The sequence below is a fragment of the Atractosteus spatula genome, chromosome 4, assembly GCF_055471065.1.
Source record: "Atractosteus spatula isolate fAtrSpa1 chromosome 4, fAtrSpa1.hap1, whole genome shotgun sequence".
NCBI lineage: Eukaryota > Metazoa > Chordata > Actinopteri > Semionotiformes > Lepisosteidae > Atractosteus > Atractosteus spatula.
The window spans coordinates 559,966-572,817 of NC_142709.1; the positions used below are offsets into that span (position 1 = coordinate 559,966).

Here is a 12,852-nt window from a genome sequence, read left to right on the forward strand (position 1 = left end):
GGTGCAAAATACCCTACTAAAGAGGGAAGATAAACAAGAAAGGCACTGATGAGCTGTCAGCTTTTTTACTGCATTCCATCGTTAATATGTTTTACACAGATTATGCAGTTTCCTGAAATAATGCCTTGATCTTTGGCCTCAAGTAAAAGCAGAGAACTTGTTTCTTATGGGGAAAAATATATACACACATTCTTATAAATAGCTACCTAAAAATAAGAAACCTTCTGTGATGCTTCTCTACATTATTGGGAAAACCTTGTGTAAGGATTGCAGTTAAATAAAACTATACTTTAAATACAAGCATCACACTGATTGAATGCACTGAGTAAGTGCTATGCTCTGATAACCTTTTTATTTGGTCAGATAAGGGATTTATCCACAAATGTCTGTATGTTATCTACCCTAAACTGTTTCAACAGTAGGAAAGGTGATTACATTTGGTAAACTAAATGACATCAGTTGTGCAAATATTCTAAATTTAAAACAAATATATCATTTTTATTCAAATGCATTCAAAATTTTATAGAATTGCTCAATATTAGATATTCATGCTAGCACTGAAAATGAACTGTCTTTATAACTTTAGCCTTTCAAAGTGAAAGAAATATACTGAAAAAGAGGAATACATTGAACAAGAGCTTTCATTTATGCCACATGAATACAGACTGAACTATACTCAAAATAAATGTATAAAATGCAATGGTAAAAACCATTCAAGTAACACATTATATTTGTTGATTTGTTGGAAATTTGGATTTAAGGAGAAAAATAAATATATTTGAATTTAAATAGAAATTTAAAACTGGCATAGAACAAACATTTTAAGTTTCTGAAATGAATAATATCAGGGCACAAATTTACAGAAGCAGTGTTTTTTTATGCAATGTGAAGGATGTGATGCTTTATTGTTTTAAAGAAAAAAAAGAATAATTTGGCATTTTGAAATTCCTTACACAGCAAAGACTAATGAGTTAAAAATAGAAAGAGGACAGTACACACATAACTGAGTCTGTGTTTATTTAGATTCGCACTAATCTTCATAGCTGTTTAGTACGTCCAAACCTTTAGCCTTAATTTCAACTGCTACAAGTGTAAAGACCACCCTTGTTAGCTTCAGCGTGAGAACAGGTCAATAAAAAATGAAATACATAACAGTAATACTGAGCACCGGTTAGCCAAATATATCTAGAGGATATGTTAATCATCACACTACATGATACCCTTTCACAATGGAGACTTAAACATGAATTTGGGGCTTTACTTATGTAGGATAAGGTAGACAACCCAAACACTCATTGGCATTCTCTTTCTTTTCTTCCTTTTAATTCGGCTGCAAAAGTCATGGATGAAAATCACAAAATTTTTATAGTTTTCAGTTTCATCTACACACTGTAAAAATGTTAGTATCCTAAACCTTGCCACACTTATGAATAGTTGGCAATATTTCTTTAGAGTTTATCAAAAGGTGTCATCGGCAGGAGCACATGACCTAAGCTTTGGAAAGAGCCACCACAGTAAACCTCAGTTCTTCGGGGTCACGTGCCATGAACTTCTTACACACCTCCACTGCATCCTAGAAACATGACAAAGAGCTCACGCTGTAAGAAGCAGAAAGGTGCAACATTCATTTATCTAACACTCGAACATAAAGAGCATATGTGAATGCAAAGACAAAAATAGACAAAGATGTGAGTTTCCCACCCCTAACAGTCCAGCCAGCACCTTGTTTATTTTTTTAAATCTTCACTACTTTGTAGTTACAGTACCTTGTAACACAGTTCCTAATTTATTTAAAAATCTAGACTATGTGATTGCTGTTTGCACAATGTAAAGTATTGTGAAACAAAAATGGGATTTCAGAAACACTGAACTGACCCTAGTATCCGAGGACATGACTATGGAAATTTTGCACACACATCCCTTCACCTGTTCAACTTGCTCCACTGGTGACATCTATGGAAATTCCAGGCACACTCTCTTGTTTTTGATATGAACAAGAGACTGCAGTTCCTAACTGCCCAAACCTGTTGTGTCACTATAATGAAGCGGTTCAAACCCACTCAGCCCAAGCGCAGCCCAGGGCAGGACACCTCGCCTGAGTCAACATCACAATGAAAATGATTCAGTAATCCAATGAGAGTAGTCTGGTATCACTAAGGTAAAGATTTGCATAAACATAGAGCATATAAATTATTGCTTAAAAATTAATGTTTGTTTAATAACACAATTAAAGTATTATTTTTCAATTCAATTTTTTGAATGGCCAAAGTTGTAAGGAAGTTTGGTCCAAAACGCTATAGCAACAGCCAAAACACTATGCCATACCTGGTTCAAATGATTTTCATCACACGTCCTAACTCAAAGAACACACCTTGAATTGCTAGCACTGAACTCCCAAAGAAGCAATGTTAAGAAAGGAGATGTCTTGAGAGTCATCTCTGCAATTTCCCTCACGGGATCAACAAAGTATCTATCTTTGCAAAAGTTCAATTTCTATCATAGTTTTTGTTACACTGTGTTAAACAAGCTCATCCTGAGATATTATTTTGACTATAATGCATTGATAAGGTTAAAGCAGAAAAAAGTGCACTAAATTAAGAAAAACAGTAACTGGGTAATACAATTAAATGAATTTTTATTGTAGGTTTAACCAAGATTTTTAGAATGGATAGATGATATAGAATAACTATATCACTCCTGCCAGTAACACCCCAAAACAGAAAGGGATTTTATGTTTTCCCTTAAACTAGAAGAAAAAAAAACATGTAAATGATTCTACATTTGCCAATAATGAATACTGATTTCAAATTGAAATGCATGACGAATGAGGTACTGTGATCAGCCATTCTATTTTTCCTGCAAATGATTAGATTAAACGAATGGTTGACCAGTTACTGATGTGACTGATAGAAGAACTCTAAATTAGTAAGATATTAACTACTTGGAGATAATTGAAGAGTGCTTAATTAAGGGTGCTTAACCAAATGTTCACTATTGTGATAAATTTACATCTGTTTTCTTTTCTGAGAAAATAACACAAAAAAGATGGAAAATGGCACAGATCTATTAGGATACTTATTTAAGAACCACTAAAAGACATTTAAGCATTTTTTAGCTTTTTCTGGCAAAAATCAACATTTGTATTTTTCATTTCCAAAAATAGTTAGCAAAACTATCACATATATAACTTCATATTTTATTAAGACAAGGGCTCTTTGACATGTTATTTCAAATGTATTATAAACATTCAAAAATAATTTTAAAAGTTAAAAAATAATACTTTTTTAGTGACTGTTTTCATTTATTATAATTTTCCAAAATGTACTTTAATTTCCACTTTCCATCACACTAGACACACTGATCTGCTGTTGATTTACTCTGGGAAGTGAGAATGAATGAACGAGGAAAGGTTAAGCAGCAGGTCAGTGCAGCAACATGACATCAGTATTTGGATTTACAGGTCTGTTATAATTTATGTTATTGTCTTTCCCTTTAAGAAAAAACTTGTATCCCCATCCCGGTTCAAAATTTTACAGGGGTTAAGTAGAGTCACCATGCCCCACAAAAAAGCTTTGTATACTTTGCTATTAACCAAATCTAGTACCAATTAATTTGCATGCTGAATTCTGAGAATTTATGAGTGACAATGAAAGGAAAGAGTATTCATTACCTCTAGAAAAGAGTCTTCCGTAGTTTTTCCATGAACAATTGGGAAAGGCTTGCGACCATCTGTCAGAAAATAAATGAAACAGCTACATTCCCCATGTCTATAAGGATTATTATTATTCCAGAGTTTCTGATGAAGTCAGTTAAACAGTAACATCTACAGTACTTATTTTATATCAGTGTGTATTATTTTAGGAGAGTAACGATTTAGTAAGCACTCCAGGGGAAGAATCACTCTGTTTAAAATAATGTTACCACTGAAGGCTTATAAAATGAAAGATAATGGGTACAACACAATAAGAAATTCTTGTCTAATGACCTGTGCCTAATATAACATAAAGCAGACTGTTTTCTCCACCCTGCAGTTCTGTCTTGGCAACTTGTAAATTAGCTCCCGCTCTTGTCGGTCTGTGTTGATCACTGGCATCCAAGTAGTTTTTGGTCTGTTAGGGCAGCATTTGGTGTTTGGAATAGGTGCCCATGTCAACACTTGTTTGGAAATTCGCCACTTGTCCATTCTCAAAGTGCGACCAAACCCCATCAGTCTTCGTTTCTGCTGGTTTGTTATTTGTATGCAGTGTTGTCATTGGCCTTGTCTTGTTAACGTTATATGTAAGGTAATGTGAAGACAGCAGAAGTCAAAGCCATCCGGTCCAGCAAGCTGTGTCTCTTTTATGGCCCAGGTCTCCGTCTCATACAGCAAAACCCATTTAACCATGCCGCTGTACAGATGCATGTTGATCTCCACGCATTTAAAAGGGAGTGACAATGTAGCAGAAGACACAAAGAAATCAAACAGATGGTAGGACATTTTCACAAAAATGCTAATCTGGCTCCAGCTACATTCACCAGCTACCAACTCACATTTCTTCATTGAAACTCCAGTCATACTAACATCAAACCTCACACAACAGCTGAAATCAGAAAAGCAATCAAGGGCTAAGGAATTGAAAGGCAATGGGCGTCAACAATGTGCACAAAACTGCTGAAGGCAGTGAGAGCCACTGTGCATAACAATGCCAGATGAACAGAACCTGTCCAACAGCGGCAGAAAAAAGGAGAAAATTAAACTTGCCTAAGAAAGGAGATCTATATGACTACATCTTCACTCTCGGATAGATCCTGGAAAAAGTGCTAAAAGCTCAAGGTGCTTTTGACAGCTGAGACAGAGAGCGCTAGTTTTTTTACAGTCATCACAGGCCTATACGAGGAAAGCAAATGCTATATTAGAGTGGACAACAACTGCACAGCCTACCTCCCTAACACCGTCTTTCCCAGGACCATCAATGACAACTTCCCCATCTCATAGCTCTCCCACTGGAACCCTCTTTTCTGAACACCCCATCATCTCACATCATGGACCACCTAATCTGCACAACCTTCTTGTTCACAGGTGACTTAACCGCCCTCACCAATCATCCACACCAGGCACTTTCCCCTGCAACAGAACTCGCTGCATTACCTGTAAATATATATACAAAACCACACCTTTTCAAGGCCCTTCTGGACAATTCCAGATCACTCAGATGACATCTTATACCATCAGCTACTTTTTAACTGCATTTATTGCTGAAAATGCTGAGCTATTTACACTGGAAGGAGACTGGGAGATCTCTCCAAACCAATAGCTCTCCACTTCACCTCTAACAGCCACAATCTTTCTGTTCTCTCCATATGTGTCCCCATGCAGTGGTTTCAGCCATGATTTCTTGAAGATCCCTTGCAACCTTGACAGATTTCCAAATCAAAGAAAATCCAGGAAATGAGAGTTCTATTTGTTGTTGTTTTTTTTAAGGGACTCCGAGATCTACAAAAGTCTTACATAAACGTAATAGCACAAAGGTTATCAAACCTGGGGCGGTGTGGTGGCTATGGGGCTAAGGATCTGTGCTTGAAAGGTTGCCCATTCAAATCCCGCGGCTGGCAGAGGAATCCTACTCCGTTGGGCTCCTGAGCAAGGCCCTTAACCCCAGCTGCTCCAGGAGCGCCGTATAAATGGCTGACCCTGCACTCTGACCCCAAGCTTCTCTCCTTGTCTGTGTGCCTGTGTGTCTCATGGAGAGCAAGCTGGGGTATGCCAAAAGAAATTCCTAATGCAAGAAATTGTATATGGCAAATAAAGTGATCTGATCTTATCTTTTATTGCAGAAAGACATCTGAAACCAAAACTATCCTTAAACTTGGACCATACCTTCCCCCTTCTCTTAACGAGAGACTCATCTTCTTCTGAATCCTATCTATTCAGCTGCAGATTTCAGCTTTCACACATCTCCTCCTGCTCTCCCGGAGCTTGGACACTCATTCTCACCTGCTTCATTACCCTTTCCCCACTGCTTCCCGCCCCTTCTTACCTACTCCGTCTTTTGTTCTCCTGTGCCTTATTTATCTGCTACTTTCCATCTCTTCCTCACACCTGAAGAAGGCTCCACAGCTGAAATGTGTTTCTTTTCCTTAACTTTCAACATGAATGAACCTTTACCTGTTCCTCTGCAGCCTACGCATGCTGATGCCACCACCTACTTGAACTGCAAAACTGATAGAAGGTGATAACAGGAGTCTCCCCCTCTACTGTTTGACAAAGCTAAAGAAAAAAACCCTGGAATCACATTGGTCAGCAGTCAGCTCAAGTAGAAGACAGACTTCAATCATGACATTTAGCACTGCTCTCCAGCTCAGCCACAGGTTTGTAGAAAAAGACAATGATTTTCTGAACAGTGAACGAATAGGCCTTGTTATATCAGGGAAAAAAACAAAATCATGACCATCGATATAAAAAATCCACAAATACAACCATGTGGCCACGATATTGAGATCGCACCCAACTTCCTCCTTTGGTAGTCTTGTCATGGAGGTAAAAAATTAAGGTGTGAATTTGCAAATCTGCTGCAACATTGAACAGACCACACAAAATATGAGACAACAGAAGGATATCAACAAATAAGAAATTAGCAAAATAAAACTGGTATATGAAGACCTAAAGTGACAAAAACAACATGCAATCAACCCAACCCAACCTCCAGATTCCACATATACTTGTGACCTGCTCTCCAAAAACAAGACTCTTAGTGATCTTTTTTTTAGATTTAAAATGCAGTTTCAAAAGAGCTAAAGACAACAATTCTGTATGTACACATTTTAAAAATACAGTGGTACATAGTGGGGATATTTCCAAGACTGCTGCAACAATCAAAAATGTAAACTTGTGTATCAGCCACAGAAACCTGTGATGTCAGTGTACGGTGTTTTCCTAGAATTTGCAGCAGGCCTGAGAAAACATGTTAAAACAAACCTAAGTAAGAAGATTATGAATTATAAGGTGGCGCAGTGGCAGAGCGGTGAGTGCCTCAGAACTCTTGGGTTTGATTCTGACCTGTGACACCTTCTGTGGGGAATCTGCATGTTCTCCCTGATCCACATACTGCAGGGTTTCCCCAGGTGCTTCATATTGCTTCCAAAGACAAGCTGACCTGATTGATTAGTGTCTCTGCACTGTTCCCGAGTGCTTGCTTATGCATCTCTTGCAGTGCCATGTGCCTGCCAGTGACCTCGATAGCCACAGCAGCCGAGTAGCCTTCCAAGGAATAAACTGCTTTCCTATAGCAGATACACGATAAACTCTAAATTCCTGAGTTTTTAAATGCATATAAAAAAATGATTGTCGTTACTGGACTTACCTAACTCATACAATTGTCCTCCAACGCTCACAAATGCAATGAAATGCAGATCCACTTTTTCATCTATACTTGGTGCCTAATTACAGAAAAAAAATTCAAAACATATTCAAAAAATTAACACCTTTATATGCCAAAGTCACTAAAATTCCATAAAACTTAATCAATACATTGGGTACAGAACTTGTTTTTTAACCATCACCATCTATAATGGAAGACACCAGTAAATAAATATTTTAAAAGCACTTATCTTTCACAAATTATGCTAATATCTTTTTATTATCTCTCTATAAATGTTAATTTTGGGATTTCTTTTCCACTGAGCACTTTATTCAATCCATAAAACCTTGTGTTATATGATGTGTATTTTTTCTATTTCATCTGAGTTATGAGTAAATCTGGAGAGCACTGTATGCGTTTCCAATGGAAGAGCACAAGTTCACCTCAACATTAAGAGTAACCTCAGTATTCTCTACAAACTAATCCTGACCAATTGATCTGTGCTTCCCAAGATTTATCACAATATTTTAAAAACATTCGAAACCTCTTCGAAACCTCTTATTAATGTACAATAAGTATCCAAATGTGTATACATACATGTATGGTTTCTTGTCCTGGAGAGTATGTAACAGAGCATAGAAAAATTAAGAGATGAAGTAACGGGCAAGCTATACAAGAGATTTAAAACTGCCTTTACATTCCTATTTCAATGATACTGGTTTAAAGCCAGTGAAATGACCTAAATGACTATGTTCCAAAGTCAGATGTCCAGCAGTACTGTTTAGTATAGTTATCGTACTTCTGTTTGAAAATTCTCTCTATGAAACAACCTCCTTACCATCTCAGATCACGAAACTAACATCTAAACAAAACCCACATAACTACAAGAATCTGCTAACCCAACATAAGGATTTCCAAGGACCTTTCAACCAGGAAATACTTTATAGTGGCATTTACAATTAAAACCAACTTTTACCAAGATTTTTATCTTTATGCCAAGCATTAGAAAGTAGACTCTAAAATCAGATAATTTACATTGAATTTCAGTAACAACCAGATGTACTTTCTGGTGGGGAAATAAGCAAAAAATTGAAAACAAAGGATTCTGGCAAAGCATAATGTAAAAATGATATATTGTATGGTTTTCAGACTCCCACATACAGATGTATTTCTTTGACAATGTAAATAAGGTAATGCTGTATCTAATGCTGTGTTTATTTTCAAAGTGTCTTTGAGGGTTGATGGTTTAGACAATACAATTACAGACAGAAGAAAACAGTAGAAGCAAATAATGATAGTATCCTGGGAGTCTTTTGTGTGGCTAGATATCTTTAATATGGTTTAAATGACTACTTTAAAAGAATCAATAAGGGAAAAAAATAATCAAAAGTATACTCACCTCTGTCTGACCTTCTTGTGCACTCGATTCATGTGTTACACGGATACTCTGAAACAGCACAACAACAAAATATGTTTTATGTATGAAATCAGGCTGCTTGTTCTTACTGGAACACATGCTACAACTTCAAACGATGCACACAAAAAGGCAAGTACTGATCTCCAACACGGGTTAAAGACAAAGCACCCAACTAGATTGTGAGAAGAGAAGCAGCATGTTGTTTCCATCTGAAACTAGGTCACCATATTTATAGTTCAGATACCATTCAAGCAGTATTCTATTAACCCCAACTGAAGACATTCATTAACATCAGGACAAAATCAACGTCCTACGAGCTGAATGTTGTGTAAGTTATGAATGTCTTAAATCAGGGCTTGGAATGCGTCAGCAATGTTCAGGTATTCCAGCTTGCTCTGAAACCCCTTGGTGAGAACAGAGGACGAGGATTAGTGCTCTGACGCACGTGTGGAAGCCCTCGACACACTCTTACTCCCTTGCTTACACTATTCAGTCTCCCAGGCAACAGGCCCAGTCCTTTGGGCAGCCTGACATGTTCATCCCAGGTGGAATCCCAACCACAGTCACTGAGCCGCAGACATGAATCTGCAGGATCTAGCGGTGGGATCTGTGCACTGTGAGGTGTCGCAAAATTGCAAAAGGTAGAACTGAACAACGTTCAACGAACAAATGTTCTGAATACTCTTCAATCAAGATTAATATTCCTCTGTAAGTTACAAAACACCATTTTGCTCAACATTTCCTTTTCAGTATAGAAACTGCCAGGTCTGTTTTAAGCATAATGTATCTTGTGTTGGGACATGCTGACTCTCGGGTACATACATTTCAATTTTAAAAAATAAACTTAAATTCAATGCCATTTTTAATGTTAGTCATTTCTATTGTTTCTTACCTCATCTTTTTCCAGGAAAATTGCCTTTTCTTCTGGGCTTAACAATCTAGATTCAATGAGAAACTTTTTCAATGCCGAATCTGGTTCTGGAAATAAATGAAAAAAATCAAATATAAAATGTAAAACAAAATAAAGTTCATTTCAAATATAAATCCAGACAGGTCATGCCTTAGACAGACCACACAGGTACACAGAAATCATACTTATATCTCACCCCCAATGTTTCATATTAACATAGGTTTCAGCATGCTGACAGATATCTCTGTCTTGGAAATATTTAGTCTTGTCCTTTGATGTATGTACAAAGCAAAAGAAAGAGTATATTTAAGCGCAGCAGCAACACAGCACAACTATGGAATTTGTGCAATACACTAAAAATGATCTCGTTCTAAATTTTAATTCTCCAGAACCCTGTGATGGCCTGCTGTCTAATCCATGGATAGAGAAATCATGTGCAGCTCATAGAAACAAGAAAATAAGAATGGCTACAGATGAGAGTTGGTTGGTTGGTTCCATCTAGTCTGCTTGGTTCTGTGGTTCTCTGTTTAAGTCCTGTAGTAATATACTGCTTTTACAAACAAAACAATGTTCAGGATTTAAAAAAAAATAAATGCACTGGGTGACTTTCACATTGACAAGACAGCAAAATATAAAGGTTTTAGTAGACTCAAAATATTATTTTGCATTTGTACATTTTCCTAACTAAAGTTTAATGCATCTACTTTTATACATTTAAGGCGAGCATTATCAAAATGTAAAAAAAAATCTCTTGTCCATCTTTTCTTACTCTTAAACTGCAAGTTGCAAATAAAATAGAAAGTGTACATTTAAAAATGACATTTATTTAAGAAAAGTATTGAACTTTTATTAAAACAGAGATTACAATAAATCCATTTATAACCCCGCTTAGGCTGTGAAACTTGTTTTGTCAAACATAACCATTTTTTATGTTATAAAAAATTCTTATTGAAAGTATAATTCTTTTTTGATTTCTTGTGTTGTAATCTTTCAGTTACTTTATTAAATATCTGTAAGAAACAAAGTGTAAGAGTGCCATCTACTGCACTCTCAATATAACAACGCTGAAGAAAAAAACGAAGTATTCTGACCAAAAATGCTTACCAAATTCCAGTCTGTCTTGGTTGTTTGCCACTGCATGAATAAGGCCTATTGTTCCACATGCATTTCCTATTGTTTGTTTCATGAAATAAACCTCTGAACTAACTTCTTGTCCCTGTGATTTGATTTTTGCCTCCTCTTCCAGTCTATAGGATTCATACTGAGAAGAAATAGAAGAAACAAAAACAATAAAGGCATTTAACGCAGAGTGTTACAGCATGTTATTTCAGGACAAGAGCTGAATCAGAGTACAAAAACAACCCTATTACTTTGATTTATTATTAGATTTACAAAAGTATTTTGTTTGTACAGCTTACGATAATGGACAGGATCATCACAAGACATAGGAACAGAAGTCCAGCTTAATACCACAGAAATTTAACCTGAGGGACTGCAGGACATGTGTGCACTAGACTTGCAATTTCCTTGATGGTAGCTGTTACTGCCACTTAATTATTTTGCTACTTGCATACAAAATTAGAGTATTCCTTAATATCACTTTAAAAGGTTGAAACTTCAGCTCAGCCCTGAGACTGTTGCTAGGGAGGAACATAACTATGGAAAAAAAGATGGATATTCAAAACGTAACAGTGTGAAGCAAGCTGTGACTCCTGGTATACGGCCTCTTCTAATCAGAAAAAGGGCTTCACTTTCATGCTGCTCCCAAGAACTGTGAAAGAATAAAGCCTGTTTCTGCCTCATAATCCAACTGTTTTTTTATGTTTGAACAGTGGTCTCTCTTTTGGTCCCGGTTTAGTGTTCGGCTACCTGTTTTGGTGTGGACAACGTACTTGTAATTTAGATCAAATCTAAATGAAATGATAGGTTACCTTCTCTGTCACTGGGAAGAGAAGTAAGACCGCACACACAGGCCTTGGTACCATACTCAGGAGCTCAGGGTCCAGACCGTACACATCTCCAAACTGCCAAGTCGGCAGCAAACCCAGCTGCTTCAGAAACTAATGCAGAAAAACAAGCCTCTGGTTATTGCAGACATAAAACAGACAATTATTGCTTGGGTACAAATTCCTTGTTTTTTTTGCATAGTAAACACATAAAAGCATAACAAGAACAATGATTTAAGTTATTGTAAAAGAGAAGGAAATAATGTCTAGGTATTATTATTTTAAATAAATTTAGATGTGCTCTTTCTGGTCAATATGGCTATTTACTATTTCAGTGTTTTTCATTTACTGATTTTTTTCTCCCAGTTTACTGTAAATAAAGTTCTGTTGAATCATCATCATAATCATAACAAACAGTTCACATACAAAACCAGGAAATATTCTATTGAATACGTAAGTAACATTTCTTAGCCTGAATAAGTGAAAGTGGATTTTAGCTACTGAATGTTTACGGCTTGTGGTTCCATCATGAATGAGCAATTTTAGATGATGACAACTGTGCAAAATTAGCAATGTGACGTTTAGAATCACCAGTAACTATGCTTTCAAGCACAAGTGTATTAGAGCTGCCAGACTCTGAGGCAGGATTGGAATTGTTTCAAAACTTCTTTCCAATAAAAAAAGAGAAAAATACTAATGTCTTTGAAATTATGCGCATTCCTAGTCCAAAGAGCACTTCAGAACGTTATGCAAAAATGCATCTCATTAAATAAATCATACTGTCTCCCGTTTCATCATACTCCCTTTATAACATTTAACTATTTCAATCCAGCTGTGGGGCTCAGCGTTGATTTTCACAATCTACTGACTCACTTGATTCATGACCTGCAAAACAACGAAAAAGAGAAGAAGCGGTTTACCATTGTTCAAGCTGAGCGCAGATGATAAATAACGCAATCACATCGGGCACGCTAGAATGAATGAGCATGTGGATTTTAAAAGCGCAGGATAGCAGATACGTACATCGGGGTTTGCTTCCAGAGGCAGCCAGCGCTGGCACTCCATGTTGGCAACGGACTGGTCGGATTCTGTCCTGTGGATTTTTTAAAACTAGATGTTTAAAGTTCCTAAGCGCTTCGCCACTTTAGCCTGACAGATGAGACGAGCTTCCGCCTTGTACTTTCGCCGCCCACAGAGGGGTGCAGGCTGGGAGAGGTATGAGCTAAAACTGGACTCCAAACA

The 12,852-nt window shown here is 36.9% G+C and overlaps 1 protein-coding gene across 3 annotated transcripts; it reads right to left on the reverse strand.

Annotated features, from left to right (window-relative positions):
• Nucleotides 1-1,003: 1,003 nt before the first annotated feature.
• Nucleotides 1,004-12,801, reverse strand: uchl3 (ubiquitin carboxyl-terminal esterase L3 (ubiquitin thiolesterase)). 3 transcript variants are annotated; one of them, XM_088912757.1, is made up of 9 exons: nt 12,634-12,801; nt 12,484-12,495; nt 11,596-11,724; nt 10,769-10,925; nt 9,647-9,732; nt 8,737-8,784; nt 7,341-7,416; nt 3,671-3,729; nt 1,004-1,573 (listed from the first exon to the last, which is right to left on the reverse strand). In XM_088912757.1, the coding sequence occupies exons 1-9, from the start codon at nt 12,673-12,675 to the stop codon at nt 1,490-1,492; spliced, it is 693 nt and encodes a 230-aa protein (XP_088768883.1). In that variant the 5' UTR covers nt 12,676-12,801; the 3' UTR covers nt 1,004-1,489. The 3 variants fall into 3 exon arrangements, with proteins under 3 accessions (XP_088768883.1, XP_088768881.1, XP_088768882.1); XM_088912755.1 differs by lacking the exon at nt 12,484-12,495 and having other exon boundaries at nt 12,531-12,788; XM_088912756.1 differs by lacking the exon at nt 12,634-12,801 and having other exon boundaries at nt 12,430-12,495.
• Nucleotides 12,802-12,852: the final 51 nt, after the last annotated feature.